At 54.6% G+C, this 23,792-nt stretch overlaps 1 protein-coding gene across 2 annotated transcripts in view; it reads right to left on the reverse strand.

The window, feature by feature from the left end:
• Positions 1–7,836: 7,836 nt before the first annotated feature.
• SAP30BP (SAP30 binding protein) overlaps positions 7,837–23,792 on the reverse strand; it is a 33,896-nt gene continuing 17,940 nt past the window's right edge. For both annotated transcript variants that reach the window (XM_027518714.1, XM_027518713.1), the window contains 8 exons: positions 20,703–20,745; positions 15,716–15,804; positions 13,443–13,534; positions 12,595–12,655; positions 11,877–11,928; positions 10,851–10,909; positions 9,634–9,718; positions 7,837–9,421 (listed from right to left, as the gene is read on the reverse strand). In XM_027518714.1, the coding sequence (XP_027374515.1) occupies positions 9,240–9,421; positions 9,634–9,718; positions 10,851–10,909; positions 11,877–11,928; positions 12,595–12,655; positions 13,443–13,534; positions 15,716–15,804; positions 20,703–20,745 (663 nt within the window). In that variant the 3' untranslated portion in view covers positions 7,837–9,239. The remainder of the gene's footprint in view (positions 9,422–9,633; positions 9,719–10,850; positions 10,910–11,876; positions 11,929–12,594; positions 12,656–13,442; positions 13,535–15,715; positions 15,805–20,702; positions 20,746–23,792) is intronic.

Below are 23,792 nucleotides of genomic sequence, written 5' to 3' on the forward strand. Positions count from 1 at the left end.
CAGGGAGCAGCTGCCGGCACCATCCATCAGGGGTGTACCCCACAGAGGGGGCTGCTGATGCGCCCTCCGAGAGAAGGAGAGCCCGGCCCAGAGGCAGTAATACCACAGACCCCACTGAGCCCAGCAACCCCTTCCTCTCCTCATTCCAGACCCCTTTAAAAATGACTAATGGAGCGCTTCCCTGGTGCCTCAGTGGGAAAGAATCTGCCTGCCAATTTAGGAGACACGGGTTCCATCCCTGGTCCTGGAAGATCCCACATGCTGCAGAACAGCGAAGCCGGTGCACTGCAACCGATTGAGCCTGCGCTCTAGAGCCCAGGAGCCGCAACCACTGATGCCTGCGCACCCTAGAATCCATGGTCCGCAGCAGAGGCCTCTGAAATGAGAAGCCCTCACACCGCAGCTAGAGAGTAGTCCCCACTCGCAGCATCTAGAGAAAAGCTCGCACAACGAAAACTTAGCACGGCCAAAAATAAATAAAATCATATATATAAAAAATGACTAGGGGGACTTCCCTGGTGATCCAGTGGTTAAGATGCAAGGGTCCAGTGCTTCAGATGCAAGGGGCGCAGGTTCGATCTCTGGTTGGGAAACTAAGATCCTACATGCTGTGCATCACAATCCAAAAAAAAAAAAAGACTAGGAGAGCGGGAGTTTGGCAGCAGTTGAGAGGTGAGATGTGCACCCTGAGAGGCCCTCAGAAGACAACTCATGAGGTCCCTCGGGTTTCTTCAAGTCTGGAATTTCATTACCCGGAACCTGAGTATAGACCTGGGTTGGGGGATGGTCCATGAATCATCTGAGATCACGTGTGAAACTCAAGGTGTATCTGACATGGGAATGTGGGTTTGCCAGGAAAAGGATCCTTTGATTACACTGAATTCCCAAATAGGTACTGGTCCCCAAAGGGTTAAGGAGCTTTGTACTACATATTACTTCTATATAAAAAAAAATAATAAGACAAAACCCCCTATTGTCTGATTCTGCAGCCTTAGGGCCAGAGTGAGTCTGGTATGTAGTGGGGTTTCCTTCTGCAGACTTTGCCAAAGAGCTGAGGTCCCTGAAACAGAGGTCCAGGAACCTCAGATGGCAGCTCCCACCTACCCACGCTCATTCCACAGCCTCAGGGAGGCCACACTTGCTCCCTCATTAGTTCAATCATTTATTCATTGACAAGCATTTAACGGGCTCTTAAGCCAGGTGCCTGGGATCGCAGAGGAATGAGCCACACCACCTGCTTGCTTCATGGAGCTCACAGTTTAAACCATGGGCATCCGAGGTGGGCGGCGTATTCTCCAGGGATGCACCTACTTTTTGCTTGACCGTGTACATCAGTTACGGTACCCGTTTCTATAAAGAAACAACTTAAATGATAAATGGACAGTGGATGTGTGACCAGAACAGTTTGGTGACCCTTCTAGAGACCTTGTATTAACCCCCACCACAGTTGACTGTTTAATCTTTCTTACCCTTAAAACAGTCTCTCCTCTCTCACCCCCAAACATTGACTTAAAAAAAATCATTTTATTTATAGATTTTTGGCTCTGCTGGGTGCTTGCTGGTGTTCGGGCTTTTCTCTCGCTGCAGGGAGCAGGGGTTACTCTCTCGTGGTCGTGCAACTGTTTCCCATCGTGGTGGTTTCTCTTGCGGAGGGTGAGCGGGCTTAGGTAGTCATGGTTCCCCGGCTCTAGAGCACAGACTCAGCAGTTGTGGCAAACGGGCTTAGTTGCTCCTTGGCACATGGGATCTTCCTGGACCAGGGATCACACCTGTCCTCTGCATTGGCAGGTGGATTCTTAACCACTGAGCCACCAGGGAAGCCCTCCACTATTTTTTGCTTGACGATGTATGTCACTTACTGGACGAGTGGTACCCATTTCTATAAAGAGCTTAAATGATAAATGGACAGTGACTGTGTGACCGGAACAGTTTGGTGACCCGTCTAGAGACCTTATCTGGATTTGTCTGGTTACTTCCTCATGGTGTTATTTGACTTGATTTTTATCCTCCTGTAAACTGGAAGTTATGTCTAAAAGCCTGATTAGATTTACAGTTTCTCGTCAAGGATGGTCTTAGGAGATGCTGTGTTTTATCGGATGGCACAGGATGTTAGCTGCCTCACCATCTCTCTTAATTGTAAAAATGCATTTTCACTTTATGATTAAGAAGTAATTAAGAGGGGGTGATGGCGTTTTGTCATCCTGCCCTTTTCCCAACAAACTTTCACTAAACAGTTCTAGCATCCATTGTTGATCCTTGCTTGAATCAATTATTCTTTGGGGGTTGAAGAGTAGACTTTCTGTTTCTATATTTAATAAAAGATATTCTTCAAATTAAAAAAAAAGGTTTCCTTCACCAACTGGGAATGAATTGTACACCTCCAAAATACAGGGTAAAATCTTTTCTTTTTGAGTTATAGAACTTTAAACAATTACTATTACATTACAAAACAACCCCAAAGATTTTTTTAAGTTGTAGTAAAAACATAAAAATTACATCATAATCAGTTATTTATTTAGGCTGTACTTCGTGGCTTGAAGAATCTTAGTTCTCTAACCAGGGATTGAACCCAGGCCAGGGCAGCGAAAGCACCAGACCACTGGACTGCCAGGGAATTCCCTTAACCAGTTTAAACGTATAGATCAACAGTGTTAACTATGTACATGTTGCTGGGAAACAGATTCCCAGAACTTTTTCATCTTGCAAACTGAAACTCTATACCCATTAAATGGCTCCTCACTCCCCCAACCCTCGGTTAACTATCATTCTATTTTCTGAATCAGTGATTTTGACCACTCTCAGTTCAGTTCATTTCAATCGCTCAGTTGTGTCTGACTCTTTGCGACCCCATGGACTATACAGCACTCCAGGCTTCCATGTCCATCACCAACTCCTGGAGTTTGCTCAAACTCATGTCCATTGCGCCAGTGATGCCCTCCAACCATCTCATCCTCTGTCATCCCCTTCTCCTCCTGTCTTCAATCTTTCCCAGCATCAGGGTCTTTTCCAGTGAGTCAGTTCTTTCAGGTGGCGAAAGTATTGGAGTTTCAGCTTCAGCATCAGTCCTGCCAATGAATATTCAGGACTGATTTCCTTTAGGATGGACTGGTTGGATCTCCTTGCAGTCTAAGGGACTACTTCTACTCTAGTGCCTCACCTGATTGGAATCACACAATCTGTCTTTCTGTGTTTGGCTTATTTCACTTAGTATAAAGCCCACAAGCTTCCTCTCTGTTGTAGCATGTGTCGGGGTTTTCTTCCCTTAAGGCTGAATAATATTTCATTGTATGTATAGACCACATTGTTTTTATCCATTCATCTGTCAATGGACATTGGGTAGCTTCCGCCTCTTCAGTTCAGTTCAGTTCAGTCGCTCAGTCCTGTCCGACTCTTTGCGACCCCATGAATCGCAGCACGCCAGGCCTCCCTGTCCATCACCAACTCCTGGAGTTCACTCAGACTCATGTCCATCGAGTCGGTGATGCCATCCAGCCATCTCATCCTCTATCGTCCCCTTCTCCTCCTGCCCCCAATCCCTCCCAGCATCAGAGTCTTTTCCAATGAGTCCACTCTTCACATGAGGTGGCCAAAGTACTGGAGTTTCAGCTTTAGCATCATTCCTTCCAAAGAAATCCCAGGGCTGATTGTAAATTAAGCTGCTATGAACACGGGTGTGCAGTCATTATCTTCCAGACCCTGCTTTCAGTTTTATTGGATATAAACCCAGAAGTGATGGACCGCATGGTAGTAGTTCTATTTTAAATTTTAGAGGCCCACCATACTGTTTTCCATAGCAATTGCATCATTTTATAATCCCATCAGCAGTGCACAAAGGTTAATTCTTTTAATTCTAACTTTCAGAGTAAAGAGTTGATATATTCAACTTGAATGGTGGCAAATACATTTTTTCTGTTTTTTCAAATCAAATACCATGCACGAATGGATTTTCACTTACCAGTAGTTTACACTGGTGATGTTCTGATATAATAAGCAAGATATGTTTGGTTTTTGTCTATGGTTCTTGGAAAAGCTCTGGAGCAATATAAGTGAAAGTAGAGTCTTTGTTATTCATAAGAAGCCCCTTTCAATAACAACAGAGTTTATGTTAATGAGGTGACTTTTGGAAAGCCACTAAGGTTGGGGGCACTGGTTGCCAGGGGAACCAACCACGTGTTGGAACTTTCAGCCTCAATACTCCCCCACCCTCACCCCAACCCCCAACCTCCGGAGAAGGGGGACGGGTTAGAGATTGACTTCCTTCTCCAAAACAATGTCCAATGATTTAATGAAGCATGTAATGAAGTGTGTGCGTGCTCAGGTGTCCAGTCATGTCCGATTCTTCGCTACCCCATGGACTGTAACCTGCCAGGCTCCTCTGTCCATGAAATTCTCCAGGCAAGAATATTGGAGTGGGTTGCCATTTCTTTCTCCAATGCATGAAAGTGAAAAGTGAAAGTGAAGCCGCTCAGTCGTGTCTGACTCCTAGCAATCCCGTGGATTGCAGCCTACCAGGCTCCTCCATCCATGGGATCTTCCCGGCAAGAGTACTGTGGGAACCCCCAATGTACAGCCAGTCAGTTGGAAGTCGAGGAGGCCAGGACTTACAATTTGCTTCTGGGTAGGAGACAGTCTTATGGGATGGAGCCCCTTTCACCTCTGGGGTTGGTGCTGACTCTGGGCAGTTGGCATTAGAAGTGTTTGGTTGTGAAAAGCCCGCGCACTTGGTGTGAGAGCTTAGCAGTGTACAGTCAGCAAGGGAGTTTTTCCTTTTTCACAATAATTGGTCAGCGGGAGGTCTTTTCAAACGAGTTCCTCTGACCTTTGAAACCCTCCTTGCAGTCCTCCCTGCTTTCTGGGACACACTGGTGGAGTTCCACTTAGATTTCTGGATTAGCCCTTTCTCTGCGAGCAGCCCTGGTTCCTTTTTGGGAGGGAAGGGTAAGATTCGGATGCTACATGTGCCCCTTGCTACACGGGGCCAGCCATTGCTTCTGGGTCCTTCCGAAGGACATAGCTGATTTGAATCATGAGCTCATATTGATATTTCCAATTCAAATTTAAAATGAGTTTTCTTTGTCTCTTTCCTCTCTATACTTTAGGTTTTGTATTTCCTCCCTGTCTTACACAAAAGCATATTCCCTGCACTGTTCAGCACCTTGCCCTTCATTTCTCCTGAGGACCATTCCAAATCTGGTCACAGCTACCTTTCTTACTCTTTATGTTCAAAGGACCTTGACTTTTTTTTTAATTATAAAGATTTTATATTTTTGGTCACAAGGCCTGTGGGATCTTACTTCCCTGACCAAGGATCGAATCTGCGCCCCCTGCAGTGGAAGTGTGGAAATCTTAACACTGGACCACCAGGGAAGTCCCTGGAGATTTTCAACATGCATAAAGGCGTTCCTTCACATTAGGGAGAACACCCACACCCTTTCTCTGCAGGTGTGTATCTCTGCCTTGCTCCTGCCTTAAATAAACAAACTGTTTCTCTGTATGCACCTCCCACACCCTGATTTAAAAAAAAAGAACAACAAAAAAACCCCTCATGCATAAAATTAGAGAATACAGGGACTTCCCTGGAAGCCTGATCCAGTGGTTAAGACTCAGTGCTCCCAAGGCAGGGGCCATGGGTTTAACCCTCACCTATCTGGGAACTAAGATCCTGCATGCTGCATGGTGTGGCCAAAAAACGCCCCCTCCATCCCTCGCATCACCTGGGCTCTTATCTCATGCCCGGCACTTGGGACAGTGCTGTTGGGCTGTGTGGACAGATGCTGCAAGGCAGTAGTGTTATCTGAGATGCAAGAAAGAGTAGGGAGCACCGAGAAAAGAGCAACTAACGTCCGGGGGAAATCAGGAAAGGATTAAGACAATCTGACCTGCGTGAGAAACGCTGGACTGGAAGAAGCGTTTGATTGCCGGGAGAAATATCAATAACCTCAGATATGCAGATGACACCACCCTTATGGCAGAAAGTGAAGAGGAACTAAAAAGCCTCTTGATGAAAGTGAAAGTGGAGAGTGAAAAAGTTAGCTTAAAGCTCAACATTCAGAAAACGAAGATCATGGCATCCGGTCCCATCACTTCATGGGAAATAGATGGGGAAACAGTGGAAACAGTGTCAGACTTTATTTTTCTGGGCTCCAAAATCACTGCAGATGGTGATTGCAGCCATGAAATTAAAAGACGCTTACTCCTTGGAAGGAAGGTTATGACCAACCTAGATAGCATAGCCAAAAGCAGAGACATTACTTTATCAACAAAGGTTCGTCTAGTCAAGGCTATGGTTTTTCCTGTGGTCACGTATGGATGTGAGAGTTGGACTGTGAAGAAGGCTGAGCGCCGAAGAATTGATGCTTTTGAACTGTGGTGTTGGAGAAGACTCTTGAGAGTCCCTTGGGCTGCAAGGAGATCCAACCAGTCCATTCTGAAGGAGATCAGCCCTGGGATTTCTTTGGAAGGAATGATGCTAAAGCTGAAACTCCAGTACTTTGGCCACCTCATGTGAAGAGTTGACTCATTGGAAAAGACTCTGATGCTGGGAGGGATTGGGGGCAGGAGGAGAAGGGGACGACAGAGGATGAGATGGCTGGATGGCATCACTGACTCGATGGACGTGAGTCTGGGTGAACTCCAGGAGTTGGTGATGGACAGGGAGGCCTGGGGTGCTGCGATTCATGGGGTCGCAAAGAGTCGGACAGGACTGAGCAACTGAACTGAACTGACCTGCAATTAAGAAAATCTTCCAAGTGTCGGTGCTGAGGTTGGGAGTGAGAAAGTTGGGAGGAGCCAAGCATGGGGGTGTGGGGGGTGAGGAGAAGGAGGGGAAAGGCTGGAGGGGTGATGAGAATGCTGGTGGCCTTGCCTGCCTGGCTGAAGTGGGTTCTCCTGTGGTCAGTGGGAGACTGTGACTAGGTAAGAGCTGGGGGGCAGGAAGATGCTGGCCAGACTGGAGCTTGGATGGAAGAGTTCGAGTCAGCAGATGAGGCGAGAGCAACTGGGGGCCGGGGCAGCAGTGACAATGATGGGGAGGGGTTCCTGAAGTGACCCACAGGGTGCGGGGAGAGCATGGGGGTCCAGGGTGCAGTGGCGAGCCCAGGGTAATCCTGATGTCATCACCCAAGATGGGGACCTTGGGGAGAGGGTGGGGCTGTGTGGGTGGGCGGGAGTAGAGTTCAGCTTGGACAGGCTGTGAGCAAGGACAGGGCACTCTGGGACACCCAGCCTTCAGAGAAGGCCGAGAACCTGCCCCTGTGGCTCAGTGGGACTACGGTGGGCAGGCACTAGACCCGATTCACAGGAGAGTTAACCGAAATTCAGCAGGACTAAAGACCTTCACCCACTCACCAGGCTAGTAAGTGGAACAGCTCTAACTCCGGGCTGTCCAACTCCCAGACTTCTCTCCCCAGGGCCCTTGTGACTGGGGCCCCGAGGGGGAATAGCCATTACTGATCAGATGGCTCGGTGGCACGTCTGGGAGGGCCTGGAGGACAGTCGAAGGCCATGATCCAGGCTGATTTTATCATCTCTAGAGGGTGCTTCCCTCCTTGGTCTAAAACAAGCAGGAGCTGGACTGACCAACAACAAGCCTGGATAGAGTACTCTATAAACGTATCCCTGGTGGCTCAGTGGTAAGTTAGCCACTAGTGCCTGATAATGCAGGAGACACAAGTTCAATCCCTGGGTTGCGAAGATCCCCTGGAGAACACAATGGCAACCCACTCCAGTATTCTTGTCTGAGAAACCCCATGGACAGAGGGGCCTGGTGGGCTACAGTCTGTGGGGTTGCAGAGTCAGACATGACTGAGCAACAACAGCGATGCATAAATCATCTCGTAGGTTCCTCACAACCAGCTCAAAAAGCTTTATTACCATGATTTGACAGAGAAGACTTACAGAGCAAAAGGCCTGAGACACACATGACTCAAACACAATTTGTTTTAACCTGGGCTCCAGAGCAGAGGTGCTGACTCCGAGGTCCCAGCTGCCGCCACATGAGCTCCCTGGGGCCCTGGCGGAGGCTGCAGGCGGGAAGCCCTCTCTCTATGTCTGAGGGCTGCGAAGTTCCTCAAAGGACAGGGAGACATGCCCTCTTCTGCAGCTGGGGATGTGTTTGTGGGGAGGGGGCAGGGGTGGCTCCATCTCTACTCTGGGGGCCGCAGGGCTGGGTCGTCACACTCCCCCAGTCATGCACCAGCATCCGGTGCCTCCTGGGGACCACTTTTCTGAACCCCTGCCCACTCTGGGGAAGCAGGTCAGCTCTTCACAGCCTCGCTTCCTTCTCTGACGCTCGGCCCTTCCGCTGGTGGGGAGAGAGCTGCCTGAGAGCAGGAAAAGCACTCTTTCCCTCCAGACCCGGGACTCCAGGCCTGGCAGCTGCTGGGAAATCTGTTCTGGCCCCAGAGGAGCCCAGCGGCCACTGGCGCTGCCCGAGGGCTGCTGTGGGGCAGAGATAACAGGCACAGGAAGGGTGGGGTGGCAGATCCTCCCAGGAGCTGGACTTAACGTAAACAATGAATGGCTGCCCAGCCAGGCCAGGAGGTGACTCATCTCCCCACTGCAACCTGCCCCCTCCCTGCGAGGGTCAGGGGTCAGCTCCCGCCCTTCTGGTGACTGGTGAGACTTCAAAGGCCAGGGTGTGTCCAAGAGGTGGTTGGAGGAGGGCTCAATTGCGCCCAGGGGAGGACAGGCTGGGCTCCTGACAGCTGGTGGGGTTCAGAGCTCCAGGACCAGGGCAGCGGGAGCCCAGGCCTTCCCCCCTCTACCCCTGCCTGCCTGTGCCAAGAGACTTTCACTGGGAATGACCGAGGTGACTTCTCGGGCCACCCCCTCTGAGCCGGCTGCAGGCTGCGGTCACCCCACTGTCAACCCCGAGGTGAGGATCCAACCGAGAAGACGAGAGGACACTTGAGTTTTCACATTTGCCTGAAAACAGACTGTGAAGAGACCAGGGCATCCAAGATGCTGAGACGTGAGGACGCGGCACTTTTAATCGGGTGCAGACCCCGTGGCGGGGATGCCGTCCAGAGCCCCGCTCCTCTGCAGCCCCGTCTCTTCCAGGCCAAATGCCACCCGGAGTTCCTCGCAGGGAGGAGGGAGAGGAACGGGTCCCAGTCCTGAAATGTACAATGTGGAACCTCCCAGAGGCCGCGGTCTCGTCAGGTCCCAGAGTGGCTCCTCCCCTCCATTGAGGGGAGACTGTCCGAGCCACCCTAAGCCGGTCCCTGGGGTCCCTTGCGTCACTGCTTGGCCTTCTTCACGATGGTGCCCACGGCAGAGATAACGGTGGTCTTGGAGCCGCTGGCGCTGGTGGTCACGGTGACAACAGCTGGCAGGGTGGCCGTGGTGGTGAGGATGGTGGGCTGGGCTATGGTCGTCACCGGGATGGCTGAGTCCCACTTGCTCTTTCTCTTCTGGGCATCTGGGGACGAGGCCAGAGAGAAGTCAGGGCCCACCCAGGCCAGTGGTCTGAGACCAGGGAGCACAAACGGCAGGGACAGCCCCAGGAAGCCGAGGGCAGCCGGGGAGCCGGGACCCACCCCAGGCCCAGAGCGCCACCACCCTGCTCCCGCAGATAAGGCGGGAAGGCCCTGGCTGCGTCTGCGGGGGAGGCGGGGAGCGGAGCCGCTGTACCTGCGACGGCTGTGCTGGCCGTGGTGGTGGTGGTGGCCGTGGCGTTGGTCGTGGTGCCCTTCTTGGTGCCCGTCACAAACTCAATCTGGGGGTGAGAGGGACGATCGTTAGTCAGGACCTGCGCACAGTGCGCATCCACATCTTTTTGCCAGCTGTCTGCTCCTGGGGCACAGGAGGCAATTTGGCACTGCACGAGGGAAGCGCTGAGAACCAGCTGTGACTGTCCAGCAGGGGAAGCGTTGGAGAGGCGCCTGGAGAGGACGGTTAATCCTCGGAAGAGAGCTTCCCGCAGACACCGGGCCCCTCCCGCCATGGCCATCTCTGCGCTGCTGGGGCACCCCTGCCCGCCCAGGCCCCGCCCTCACACCTCGGGGGAGGCGGTGCCCATGCGCACAGGGGAAGGACAGCTCCGGCCCCCAGGTGCTGCAGACACGTCCCTGCAACAAGCCTGGGGTTTGGAAAGGGGGAAGGAGAGAGAGTTGGCAAATTCAATCAAGGGTTAAGAATGAGGACCCCTGATCGCCCCAGCACCAGCTCCCAGAGAGATCAACCCTGTGGCCCCAGGGAGGGGGGCAGGGGACACACGTCCTGGAGGCCACATGTGCTGCGGGAGGAGGACCAGGCTAAACCACAGGTGGAAGGGCGGGCGTCCTGCGGCTGTGTTCTCTCTCTGAGACTCCGGTCAGAAAGGGCACAGCCCAGAGGACTTGGTCTCACGGCCAAGTTTCGGTCCCCTGAAGGACCGAGACCAGAGGCAAGCAGCACGCTCAGGGTCCTGACGTGAGGGGTCACCTGGCCACGGGAGGCACACGGAAGCACTCAGGCGGGCTGCAGAGGCCATGCTGGAAGCCAAGAACGGCACAGACCAGAGCGCCCTGGGAAGGATGTACTTCCTCCGTTTAGGCTGAGGAGACTGCCGATGGGCCCAAAGGGAGAAAGCCCCCAGGGCTCGGCAGCTATAAGGGTGTGTGTCGGGGGAGGGGACATAATGCAGCCAACATTAAGTCCCGAGAAACCAAGTGGAAGCAGCCTGGGAAGCGTCTTCAAGCTGAGTCATGGAGGCTTAAAATCCAGCACATCTAAGGCTGCTCACAGTGTCGCCGGGTGATGAACCAGCGGTGGGGGGTGGGGGTAAGGGAAGCCCCCTGGCTCAGCCTGCAGGACCCATTCGCCTCAGACAGCTGCCCCCTTCATCAGGACGTCCACCCATCACTTACTTTGGTTCGCTCCTTTTTGGCCTTTTCCAACTTGTCCATTTCAATCTTCTGGGCTTTGGCTATGAAGACAGGACAGGTAGTCACAGAGCAGCGGATTAAACAAGAAGGTAATTCGGGCCAAAGCAGCCCAGACAGCTGCCTGCCGCTCTCCCGGGGCTCCTGCTTGCAGCATCGCTTTGTGATGGGCAGTCACGAGCCAGCCCTCAGCCAGCACGAAGCTGGGCCTCACAGTCCAAAGGCCCCGATGCTGGGGCTGCGCACCGTCTGGAGGGGTGAGCTGCTCCTGGGCTCCAGCCACGGGGGAATGCTGGCCTAGGGTAACCACCTCCTCAGCAACCGGGATCTTAGATTTGCACTGTTTCTTTTCTGGCCTGGCTGCACAGCACGTGGGATCTTAGTACCTTGACCAGGGAATCAAACTTGAGCCCCCTAGAGTGGAGGTGTGGAGTCTTAAGCACTTGACCACCAGAGAAGTCTCTGGATTTTTAGATAAAACACTAGCACTAAATTCAAATTAAAGCAAGACAGAACTTACAGGGGCCAACACCACACACCACGGGCCAGATCTGGTGGTCCACAGGCCGCTGCTTTGGGACCTGGCACCCGAGGGAGTGGGCCCCTTGAAACTCCTCCCAGTTCTCCCAGCCGGGCCCCTGCACAGAGCTGCACTTCCGCCGGCCCCCTGCCTGGGACCTGCCCACACCTGCTGGGCCAGCCTCTGTGCACCTTCAGACCTTGTTCGGACAGTGTCCTGCACAAGGCTGCCCACCCTCCCCTGGCCCCTGGTTAGGTGGCCCAGCCTGCATCTTCATCACTCCACTCGTTATTGCTGGAATCACTCCTTTGATCCTGTCTTCTTCGCTGTGTTGTAAGCTTCTTAAGTCAGGGATGGGGGTCTGGATGGTTCAAGGCTGCACAGTCAGCTCCTCAGACATGGCCGAACACGGAGAAGACCCTGAAACCTGTGTTGCCTAATGACTGGAGGGACAGATGGATGGGTGAGCAGGCAGATGAACGGCTACCCACCTAATGCCTCATAGTAGGAGTCTTCAGACCAGCCGTGGGGGTCAAACATATCCTGAAAAAGAAAAGTTCAAAGTTGCTGCTGCTGCTGCTAACTCGCTTGTCGTGTCCAACTGTGCGACCCCAGAGACAGCAGCCCACCAGGCTCCCCCGTCCCTGGGATTCTCCAGGCAAGAACACTGGAGTGGGTTGCCATTTCCTCCTCCAATGCATGAAAGTGAAAAGTGAAAGTGAAGTCGCTCAGTCGTGTCCGACTCCTAGTGACCCCATGGACTGCAACCCACCAGGCTCCTCCGTCCATGGGATTTTCCAGGCAAGAGTACCGGAGTGGGGTGCCATTGCCTTCTCCGTCAAAGTTGCAGAAAGGGCCAATAAATGGAAATGACTCAGAAACCACATGCTTCTCCCCAAGTCTTTCCATGGATCTTCCTGGCCTGGAGTCTCTGGCCTTCAAGGGCAGGGAGGCTCAGATGCTATCCCGTCTCCAGCCAACCCTCCTTAGGAAAGTGAGGGCAGAAAAGCACTGTGGACGGCTGATCTACGCGGCACGGCGAGTCCAACCAGCAGAGGCCCCGGGTTCAAACAAGGGAGAGGGGGACAGCTCTCCTCTGCTGGCAGCGTGCCACACGGACCTTTCAGTGGCTCCAGGTTGAAGCCAGTGGAGAGGGCGCAGGGCCCTGGGTCCCCTCCCTCACCCGCCACCTCTGCAGGTGGCACATACCTTTGGATAGTTGGTGCCGAGTTCGTCAATCGCACAGAACTGGATGAGCTTCTCATAGATGCTGAAAAAAGAAGACCACAGGGTGCTGAGCGGGCCTGAGCCCGAGGCCCTGCGTAGCACCGGATTCCAGGAGGTCAGAGCCATTTAGCACTTGCGTGCAGACCAAGTCTTTAGCCCAGTTGAACTATTCTAAACAAGTTTCCAAACAGGAGGGCAAATGTCCACTGACGTGACATTAAAAGTCACTTCTGGCCTTCCAACCTTCCACAGAGAGGGACTGGGGCCAGTGGCCAGAGCGAGTATGGTGTCAAGATGAGGTTTCAACTGGACATCAGACCTTCAGCCTGTGGGGCTGGGTTGGGGCCTCCCCATTTAGGCCCACAGGGGCAAGGGCAGCTCTCGCCAATCGGCACACGAGGCTCTTTCCTGGGTGTGTCACTTGCTTGAACACTGGACAGAGTGAGACCGAGACACAGGTCTGTTTGTCAAACCTGCATACAGAGTCAACAACTTTCTAGAGGTAGGAGGACCTGGGGTGACCATCTAGACAATCCCCTCCTCGCACAGCTGAGGACACTAAGGCCTCAGATCACGCACTCCAGGAGGAGGGAATGAGAGCCCAGGCAGAACCACCAGCCCACGTCTCGCAGCTTCCCCTCCGCACCTGCTGCCTGGCTCTTCAACGGCAGACGAAGCCTCAGCGAGGTTAACGCAGTCCGGGTGACAGTCCCTTTGGGCTCAGCTGGGATCTGAGCAGGGCCTCTCCCTGCACCTCTCTGGGGGCATTCCTGTCCCCAGTCCAACATCACCCCTCCCACCGTCCCCCTGCTGGCTCACAGAAAACTCACCTGGGATTCCGAAATTCCTTCTTCCTCTGGATAATGTAGTTCATGTCCATCCCCTCCTTTATCTTCCGCTCATACAGCTTCTGGATCTTGTCCTACAGAAGGGGGACAAAAAGACGATGGTGACGGAACCCCTCACGATCCCAGCCTGTGGTCATGTGCTGTGGACACGAGGACCTGGGGGAGCCACGTGAAGCCCTGCTCCGGCCAGACGGTCTTCCTCCACCCAGTGCAGACGAGACAGACAGAGACCAGTCTGCTTTCGCTGTGCTTTCTCCTGATCCCCTCTGGGTGGTCAGCAGCGGGAGGAATAAGAAGCTGGAGCTAGAGAAGCCATGGAGAAGACAGTGAACAAACCCCACTTGGGGATCAGCTACTGAATCATCTGAAGAGGAGCTTCAAGAGTTAGTGTTGACAGGTGGGGGCTGAATGCTGGATTTTAATTTTAACATGGGGTTAAGACCCAGCAGGAGACCTGGGAAGGCAGGAGAGGTGTCACAAGCCTCCCCAGTGTCCTCTGAGGGGAGGCTCACAGCTGGCCAGTCCTTTTCACTTTACCAAGAGGCACTGCTGGGGGTCAAGAGCCAGTTTCTCATCCAGTCTCCCCTCAAGCTCTGTTCTCTGGCTCAATGGGAAACCAGAGAACCACCTGGCAGGGTCCAGGCCAGTGTCACAGGTGTCCTGAGGCCCACAGAGACGATGCCAGCAACAGATGGCGTCAGGGCTGCCCGGGGAGTTGAAGAGGCCCCAGGAACCCAAGCCTCAGGGCCGGGCCACCTCGGAGGAGGAGCAGGCTTACCCAGCGAGGCTGGCGCTGGCCCAGGGCAGGGTCTCTTGGCAGCCTCCCCAACTAGTGGCAGCTAAACACAGACTGTCCAGGAAGAAACCACTTGGGGTGCTCTTCACCTGCAAGAGGAGGTGGGCGGGGGGGCAGGGCCTGAGCGAGGTCCTCTGGAACGTCAGGAAAGGAGACCCACTCCTGTCAGGAGTCAAGACTGCCCAGGGGAAGCACTGAGCTGGAGACAGAGGTCTGTAACATGTTTGCCAGGCAGAGAGAAGCCGAGCGCATGCCTCTGTGTCCTCGCTCTGCAGGTGATGGAGGCAGGCCTTCCCGGAAGGCTTGGCAGGTGGGGGCACTGCTGTATCTTACAGATGAGTTCTCTGTGTGCCCTCGGCCGTCAGGTGGGTTCTCCTATCTCAGGGGAACTAAAACCTTTGCTCAGTGTCATGGTTTCTGCCACTAGCAGGATCTAAAAAGGAGAGACATTTTGATATTCAAGGCTGGGGCTGGCTATCTCTGCCTGGTGACTGCTGGACTGTCCTTAGGCTGCGGCTTGTTGCCTGGAGCGTGAGTGGCACGGGGCCGGGGGTGGGGTGGTATGTGGTGGTGGTGGGGAGACGACTCAGCCAAGGGAAGGGGTTTCCAGGAAGAGAAGGGACTGTGTGCGGCAGCCCAGCCCCGCTCGGCACCCACCCAGGTCGCCGCATGCCCAGCCCCAGCCCCATCAGTCATCCGTCCGTCAGCGTGTGCGAGCGCTAGCGGCGTAGCCAGAGGCCCCGCTCGGGGGCAGCCGTGGGTGTCTGCCCTACTGTCACAAGGTCCCCTTCAAAGGGGAACACGCAGAGGGACAAGGAGAAACCGCCACTGAGGCTGACAGGGAAGAGTAAGGCCAGCTGTTCCCTGAGGGCCTGCTCCCGAGGTGAGCGCACTCCACACTCCATCTCCGCAAGTCAGGGATCATCAGACAGGAAGCCAGTGAACCGCCATTTCAGGAAAAAGAGGACTGAAGCGCATGCATTTACACGCGTGTGCATTTGCGGAGAAGGCAATGGCAACCCACTCCAGTGTTCTTGCCTGGAGAATCCCAGGGACGGTGGAGCCTGATGGGCTGCTGTCTATGGGGTCACACAGAGTCTGACACGACTGAAGCGACTTAGCAGCAGCATTTGCATTCCTACTTGTTTCTTGAACATTCTGATGACCCCTCAGGTTCTTAGCCAAGTTCCTTCGGAGACATTCCCTGGGCTCAAGGGTGCCCAGAACAGGCATGTTGTTTGCTCTGCTGGCAGTGTCCCGGGGCAGGCGGGGGCCCAGCTGAGGCTGCAGAGGCAGCCGGGGGTAGGGCGCCGGCTCCTGGGAGCGGCCTAAGTGAGGTCACCAGGACTGCAGGCTCCTTCCCACTTGGGCTGTTTCTTTTCCAGAAGCCGCTTAAAGTCAGACCCAGCCAGACACCCGCCCAGTCTGCACGGGCCTCAGCAGCTGAGCGTGCACGTACCTGTAAGTGGTTTGAGCACCGGCCAGGGGGCTCTGGAGGGATCTTGATCTCATCAGGTGACATGTTCCGGACTCTTTCAGAAAAGGAGGCTGCAGAGAGAACAGAGGAGTTCTGTGGGTGCGCGGGAGGGTCAGGGTGGGGGCCTGACATGGACAATAAAAAACCCTTCAAGACAAGAAAGGTACATAAAGTGTTTTCAAGGAGGGATCACACACTACAAAATGGTAAAACAGGGCATGCAGAGTGGCTCTCTGAGGGTGCATCTGAGTTGAACTTAAATGACCTGAAGGAGCCAGTAGGTGCAGTGGGGAAAGAAGTTCAGGCAGAGGGCGCGAGCGGCCATATCACAGCCAGGCCCAGAGGAAGGACTGTGTCCTGGGGTGCTGGTGACTGTGGTGCTGGGAGGTGGGAGGGGCAGACCCACGACCCGCAGCCATCTGCCCCTTTCTCTGGTGTAAATTCTCCCGTCATGGCCAATCAATTTCAAGCTACCAATGTGAAGTCGTGAGCTCAGGGCTGGGAAGACATGCGCACAAGGCTCTGCCTCCCACGGGCTCTGCCCCTGAAACACCCTCCCAGGATCCTGGGGACTCAGAGCTGCTTGGTGCTGTCCTTCCGTCTCAGGCTCTGCTACCCAGGGTCCACCAGAAGCTCAGGGTTCCCTGGGCTTCGGGACTCAGCATTCAAAACTGCTTTGTACATAAATGACATCTATTCAATACAAAACGACCTGCTGGTTATTAGCTTCGGGTCCTTCAGCAGTAAATCAATCAACCCTCACTCGGTCCACTTCATTCCTGGGAACAACAGGCCTGATTCTGAAGTGAAGACCCACAGCTCCCAAGGGACAATTCCCTTGGCGATGTGCCCTGCCCACCCGTTTCTCTCTCCCTTCATTCCCCTCCCTGCTGCCTCCAGCCACCCTGGCAACTGCAGAGTCGTGCTCTGGATCACCCAGACAATGTGCTGCTTGTTGTAAGATTCTGTCTGTGCTTTTCAAGGCATTCGCTCAAGAAAAGGACTATGCAATGAGCAAACAGCAGGCGGAGCAGGGTGGGGCAGGATGAAGGCAAAGAATGGACAACCCAGCACCACTAACACCCAGCAAGTACCCACTGGGCACCGACATGTGCCAGCCCTGGCGTGACTCTCTCAGCCCCTAAATGGCCGCCTAGACTACCAGTGGACGGCCGGGTAAGCCTTTCCCTTCTCTCCTGGGGCTGGATTAATATTTTCTTAGCAGATAAGGTGCTTTGATTTCTGCTTTGAGCTTCACTTCTCAGCTGCTGCCAAACGAGCCTGCACACACTGAGGCTGGAGCTCGAGCCCAGGGACCATCTCCCAGCAAGGCTACACGTGCCGATTCTCACTGTCGGAGGAGCCTCCCTGGATGTGCCCCAGAGCAGGGTGTCGGCGTGTCATCCTGCTGTGGACCGAGACACCAGTGCGGTCTGGGAGCACGCTCCACCATGGGGCCGTGTGCTTCTCTTTGCTCAGCCCCTTCCGTCTCCTGCCTCCTGAAGCAAGGGTGACACCCTGGTCTCATCCCAACTTCCTCCTTCCTCCCAGCCCTGGGAGAGGCAGGCGTTCTAAGCTGGAGGCTCAAGCAGGCTGCAGAGGCTAGCTGAGAGTGGGACTGCCTGGGCTGTGCTGGCTCTCGCGTTTCATAAGCATCAGCACCAAAAGCCAGGAAGGCCAGGGCAGGCTCTGGGTGCACAGCAGGGGGAGACGGCTCCCCTGGGTGGGGAGAGTGTGTGTGCACGTGACAGAGAGACAAAGAGCGCCCTTTGGCATTTGCCAGGAAAGCCTTTTGGAAAAACAGGGCGTGCCGCTGTTGCCATTAGCAACCCACCCACCCAAGCGGACAGAGTGACAGGGAGGGGAGAGTCCTCCCAAGCTCGTGGGCTGGGACTGGGCTGGGAACAGAGAGTTCCTCTCTGGAACAATGGCGAATGAAGGCACACATTCAGAAAACGCGGTACAAGTTTCTCTTGCAGATTTCAGGAGCAATCTTCCTGCAACTCTGTCCTTCCTAAGTCTCAGAATGCATCTGAAGCAGAAGACATCAGACCCACACATAGGGCTGCTGGAGCCGCCACAGCTGCCTCAAATCAACCTCCCTGGAAACACACCGAGACGTGTGTCCAGGCCCTCGGGGGCAGCCCAGGTCTGTGGCTGCTCTGGGTCTGCTGGGGTGTTCTGGGCGGGCACTGTACTCAGGCTCTGAGAAGCCTGCCGTCAGCGTGATTCACCCTGGGTGCACGCCCACCTCACAAAGCAGCACAGGTATCCACAGCTGCCAGGCATGGATCTGCACAGGCGTGGCTCGTCAGCGGGGCGTGTGTAACGGCGGGAGTCAAGGCACGCCTGGTGGGTGCTGTGGGGCTGGAAGCAGGAGGCAGCGGAGTGTCTCTGCCTCACCAGAGACACAGAGAACTCAAGTGGATGACCGCCCCAGGGCCACTGCTCCAGGACCGCCCACGGGGCACCTGGAGGGGAGGACTGGGTGTCCACTCACCTGTCAAGCAGCTACAGCGCTGGGGAGCCCTTAGCCAGCTTCTCTGCTCCGCTTTGCTCCACTAAACCTGGGCCTGTCTACACAAGTGAAAACGCTGTCCACACCAGCGGAGCAACCTGAGTCCTCCATCCAGAGGCAAGGACGGAAGGCACTGGGCCCAGGCAAAAGGGGGACACCCAGGGCGCCATGAGCGGAAGCCACTCTGCAAGTCATCCACCCCCTCCTCAGTGAGAAATGGGAACAGGAATCCAAACTAGGAGGCTTCAAGTTTCACCCATGTTTTCTATGGGAGAATGGATTCAAGAAACTGTGATGTAACCCCACAATGAAATAATATTACCAATCAAAAAAAAAAAAAAAACTATGGATATGCTCAAAAACATGGAAGGGTCTCAAGAACATTATGGGAAATGAATAAGCCAGACAAAACAAACAAACAAGGAGTCCATCTGTATTAATGGTTCTTGGGCAGGGGCAATTTTGCCTCCAAGTTGACATGTGGCAATGTCCAGAATCATTTTTCGGAGAAGGCAATGGCACCCCACTCCAGTACTCTTGCCTGGAAAATCCCATGGATGGAGGAGCCTGGTGGGCTGCAGTCCATGGGGTCGCTAAGAGTCGGGCACGACTGAGTGACTTCACTTTCACTTTTCACTTTCATGCATTGGAGAAGGAAATGGCAACCCACTCCAGTGTTCTTGCCTGGAGAATCCCAGGGACGGGGGAGCCTGGTGGGCTGCCGTCTGTGGGGTCACACAGAGTCGGACACGACTGAAGCGACTTAGCAGCAGCAGTGTCATTTTTCGTTGTTGTATCTGGCAGGGAGTGGAGACTGCTATTGGCCTCTGGTGGTGGGCAGAGACCAAGGATGCTGCTAAAACACTGTACGACGCACAGGCCAGGCCGCCACAGCAAAGAATTACCCAGCCGAAGATGTATGAGAAACTCTAAAGAGACAAAACTATAGTGAAGAAAAGAGATCACTGCCTGCCTGAGGCCAGCGGAGGAAACGTGTGCAAGGGGATGGCACGGGGAACACTCTACAGTCACAGAGACATCTTCGTCAGGACTGTGGCGGGGGTTCCACTCTATGTAAGCTGCCCCTCACAAAGCTGCTTTCAAACGGTGACAAGGAGAGGCAAAGTCAAAGCTGTTTATCGACGAGTTTAGGGCCGAGGTGGCTGAAGCCCACACACATTCCTGCCAAGCGAGCGCCGCTAGTAGGAGCCGAGAGCGCTGCCTGGCTGCGTTCCTGGGGGCGGCTCCGCCCCCACTCCGTCCTGCCGTGACAGCGAGGCTGAGGCTTCAGTCCAGGGCTGGCCCGTGGACCGCCTGCTCGGGGAAGGCCACGGGTTTCCCAGGGGGCTTGCTCTGCTCCCTCTGCCTGTGAAGCCAACTGCACTGCCTCTATGGCACCATTTTCCCAAGATCAGGCTCTTTGGTTTTAGGAAAATTTGGGTTTTTTTTTAATAGGAAAGACTCATACCCCATTCATCAGAAAACCCGGGGCTGAAGGGCAGAATCCCGCTGAGCATCTGGGCTTCTCCATGTGGTCAAGGTCCTACCCAGTCTTTCCCTCAGGAGACAAACGTAACGAATGATGCTTAGGTCTTTCAGTCACGATAACCAGGATGGGTCCCCACCTGCCATTCCTGGTGAAGGCATCCTGTCCAGAAAAAGGACAGGTTGGAGGGGCTGCTGGATACAACATTTCCAGCCTGGGGCTCACCCGGGCAGGGCGAGTGAGCCGCAAAGGCGCCATCTGGGCGAGGGGAGCAGGAACCCCGCTTTGTGAGGATTGAGTGGGCGGGAAGAGACGGGCAGTCTCGCCACGGAGGGGGAGGGCCAACCCCCGACAACGTGAGGCTGGGCCAGGCCTCGGGGGAGCCCTGACAAAGTCCATGGCAGAAATGAAAGGAGTCGAGAGACCTCCTGAAAGGCTGAAGAGGCTGGGCTAACACGGGGCTGGGATGACACGCGGGCCGCATTCCAGAACCGTAACCGCCCTGGCCAGTTACACAAAGGGCCCCAGGCTCCAGGGCTGGGAGGCATGCTCCCTCCCGGGGACAGAGCAGCATGCCAGCAGAGGCCACATGTTTGCGCCCTGAGCCCGTGAATATGCCAGTGGAGAGGCTCGGGGGGTCCAAGGCCGGAGGCCAGGCGCAGAGCACAAGGAGAACAAGCTCCCAGCTGGAGGGGCCCGAGTCCCTCTTGACGACACTGGCAACTGACCAAAGCTCCCTGAAACGCACCATAAATACGGTTTTCAAAGAATTGTTCTCTGGGTGTCTCACGCAGACATCTTAGGAAATGCCAAAGGCCCTGAGAGTCAGAGTCCAGAGACAGGCTCGCAGCTGAGCTGCTGCCTAGGTGGAAGCAGAGAGAAACCACCTGCGTGGCTGGAAGCCAGCTGGCTCTGGGTGAGGCTCAGAGACCTGTCCCTGGCACCTTCCACCCCAGGGTACTCACCAACTAATTCCTGGGGATCTCGTTTTTCTACTTCCGGGTTATCCTGCAAGGAAAAAGGAAAACACAAGGAGTAAGTGTGCGGCTCCCGACCCAGAGTCACTCTCCTTACTGACACCACTCAGGATTTTTTAGGAAGGAGAAAAGGTAGAAGCATTGCAAGGAACTTAGAGAGCGAGCTGACACTTTGGGGTTCCTGAGACCCCTGAACCTCCGAATATCCCTTCTTCCTTCATCAGAGCAGCCGGGATGCTCCAGCCACCTGCTTCAGTGTCTCCTCCATGGCCTCCAGCAGTGACAGCACCCCCAATGCCAAGGAGAGCAACCAGCAGCCAGCCAGCCATCACCTGCAAACCTGGACCCTGCCCACGGCTCCCCCGGGCCTGGCCAGCCGCCCCAGCACACAGCACCCCGCCTGGTGCCCAGGAAACAAGAGGTGGCTAGAGAATCTCAAGACCAAAACGCAAAAGGCTATCTCCTCCCAAGAGATTTTTCTCACTTTCAGCTTCAGCAAAAAAGGGAGGCCTTATCACAAGGGGGCAGTTCATGGAACTGGGGGCAGGCAGGCAGCAGACCATCAGGGAGTCACACACCGCCCTCAGGACAGCCCAGCGCAAGGCGGCCTGGCTCCGTCTCCTAGCTCACCTGCTGGTTTTCTTCACACTAGCTCGGTCTCTCCAAAGAAAGCTCTCTCTGATCCTTTATGCGAGCCCCTGCCCCCAGAACCCACTACCACGCCGTGTCCTCTGTTCTGGAGGTATACAGAGCCCTAGGGGCAAAGGTTTCTCATCAGACCACTCCGGATCTCACTGCTCAGGTAAAGGCTTCCCTGCTGATGCAGTCGTTCCAATGCAGGGCGCACAGGTTCAATCCCTGGTTGGGGAACTAAGAGCCCCATGTGCCACGTGTTGTAGTGAAGAAAATCCAGTTCTGGCCACGGTCACATGGCTAGGCACCTACTTTCCTTGCTTCTGCTGCCCCAAACGCATAATGTTTGTTTTACGTTTTACAAACGTAAAAACATAGCTGTTCTCCCCATTTCTGGAGAAACCGAGTCCCTCAACACAGGTCGGGGTCTCAGGTGTCATGACGTGGTAATGATCACAGTGGCAGAAGCTGTGCTCACGAGGCTGGATCTTGTGTCCCCTCCCTTTGATCAGTGAGGGAGGAGATAAGACAGTAACAATCGTGGACCCGACGGGCACGTGGAGGCGGCTGGGCAGCGCTGTGTATCCCACTCATACGATGCGACTTGACACCAAGGTGACGTCTCAGAAGGCAGGCACAGGGAGGCCACCAACCCCCCACCCCCCAGGCTCTAAGACCAGAACAGCAGTTCTTAACCCCCTTCTCCAAAAAGTCCCTAGGATAGGCCAAAACTCCCTCATTCTTTGGAACACTGCAGCTATTCATTCGACCTGGACGGGCATAACGTCCAGGCCAGGCTGCTTAGCAACCACTGCCCCCAGTCACCCGCCCCCTGCCAATCAGGTGGGCAAAAAGCAGAGGCACCCCCAGAGGGCTGCCGAGCCAAATTCAGGTTGGTCATCAATCAGCCCCTCCACAGACAGCGGGTCTCGGCGGGCCCCACAACGATCCCTTTGTAGCTGTGACTCTGGGGGAACCCATGCTGAAGTGTGTGGCACGCTGGGCTATAAAGGTCCTAATTCTCCCTCCAGGGGACAGCTGTCCTGGTGCTCACTGTGGGAAAACATCACTTGGCCACATCCTACCTCCCCTCTGGGGCCACCTGGCTGGTCCCACAAGCCTGATGCACTAACTCTTCAAAGGCCTCCTAGGGCTCTTTCCCAAAGCGCTGCCCTGGGCCCTTTGGAGGCCAAAATGCAGAGCAGCAAGGAAGGAGGCAAGCCAGCCACGTGGGAATTCTGCTGTCTGCTCCGGGGGCACAGGAAGTTAGTCACCAAACAAGTGAGGAGTCTCTTCAAAGGAGAAAGGACCTGTTCACACCACAAGCTCCTCGTGAGATTAAAAGGGGTGAGGCTCCTGGGCCTGCCTTTGTGCGGTGATGGGAGGTGGAGCGGGTGGGCAGAGACGGAGATTCCTGCGTTTCACAAGGGCCTGGGCTGGCTTATCTGAGCTTTATTTAGTCACATCTTGGGGATGTGGGGCAAAATCACAGAGAGGAAGTCTTTTTTCTACTATCTTCAGGTTTTCCTTTTTTGACCTGGCTCCTCATTTTCCCCCAGATTTATCTTTCTATACATGCTCCCTTCCCCAAATTAACCTGGTAGTTGGTTTCAATATGACAACTAGTCTCTGCTTTTCTACTCTCACGGCGTGCACCTCAAGTCCCATGAAACTGTGGCCTTTTATTTAATTCCAAACCAGCACCCCCCAGAAAGAAGTTCTGCACCCTCGCCCCTTCCCAGCTGGAATCCAGCTCCACATTATCTGCAAGCGCAGGGACCCAACCGCAAGCAAAGATTCTCCTGCCTTGAGACAACCCTAAAAGCCAAACACCTAACTGAGCCTCCGCAGGCTGGGAGCCACAGACTACGGCGAGGCTTTGGAGTCTGTGCTTGTTCAGATCCCCCACTTGCGTCACAGGCGCCTGTGTGATTCCTAAGGCCCCGGAGAATCCAACAATGGGACTCTGTGCCTCCTGGTGGCCACACCTTGTTACGCTTCAGCAGGGAATTCCTCTGCCCTCTGACGTGGACAAGTGGGCTGTGGGTCTGCTGAGCTCCTGGGCATGTGGCCTGGTACCAAGGTGCCCCTGAAGAAAGCTGACGACCCAAGTGCTTCCAGATCCGAAAGGAGCCTGAACCCCCGCTGCCCCAACCTGAGCCTGAAAAGGGCTGGACTACACCCCACAAGGACCTGGAGCCACGGCAACATATGTTCTTGGAATGGAGTTGGCTGCAGGACATTAAGGGATGCTGAAGAAAGTCCAGCAAGGAAGGAGAGTCAGGGTGTCCGGTGAGACCACTGAGGACAGGCGTCAAATACCCCAGAGACGCTTTTTAGAACCACTTATGCTCAACAGTCCATCGAGGCAACTTTCATCCAATGAAGCTGCTCTGAGGGCGAGGACGGGGCTCCGCATTAAACACAAAGACCCATGGGACAGTC

This window comes from Bos indicus x Bos taurus, chromosome 19 (assembly GCF_003369695.1).
Source record: "Bos indicus x Bos taurus breed Angus x Brahman F1 hybrid chromosome 19, Bos_hybrid_MaternalHap_v2.0, whole genome shotgun sequence".
NCBI classification, from domain to species: Eukaryota; Metazoa; Chordata; class Mammalia; order Artiodactyla; family Bovidae; genus Bos; species Bos indicus x Bos taurus.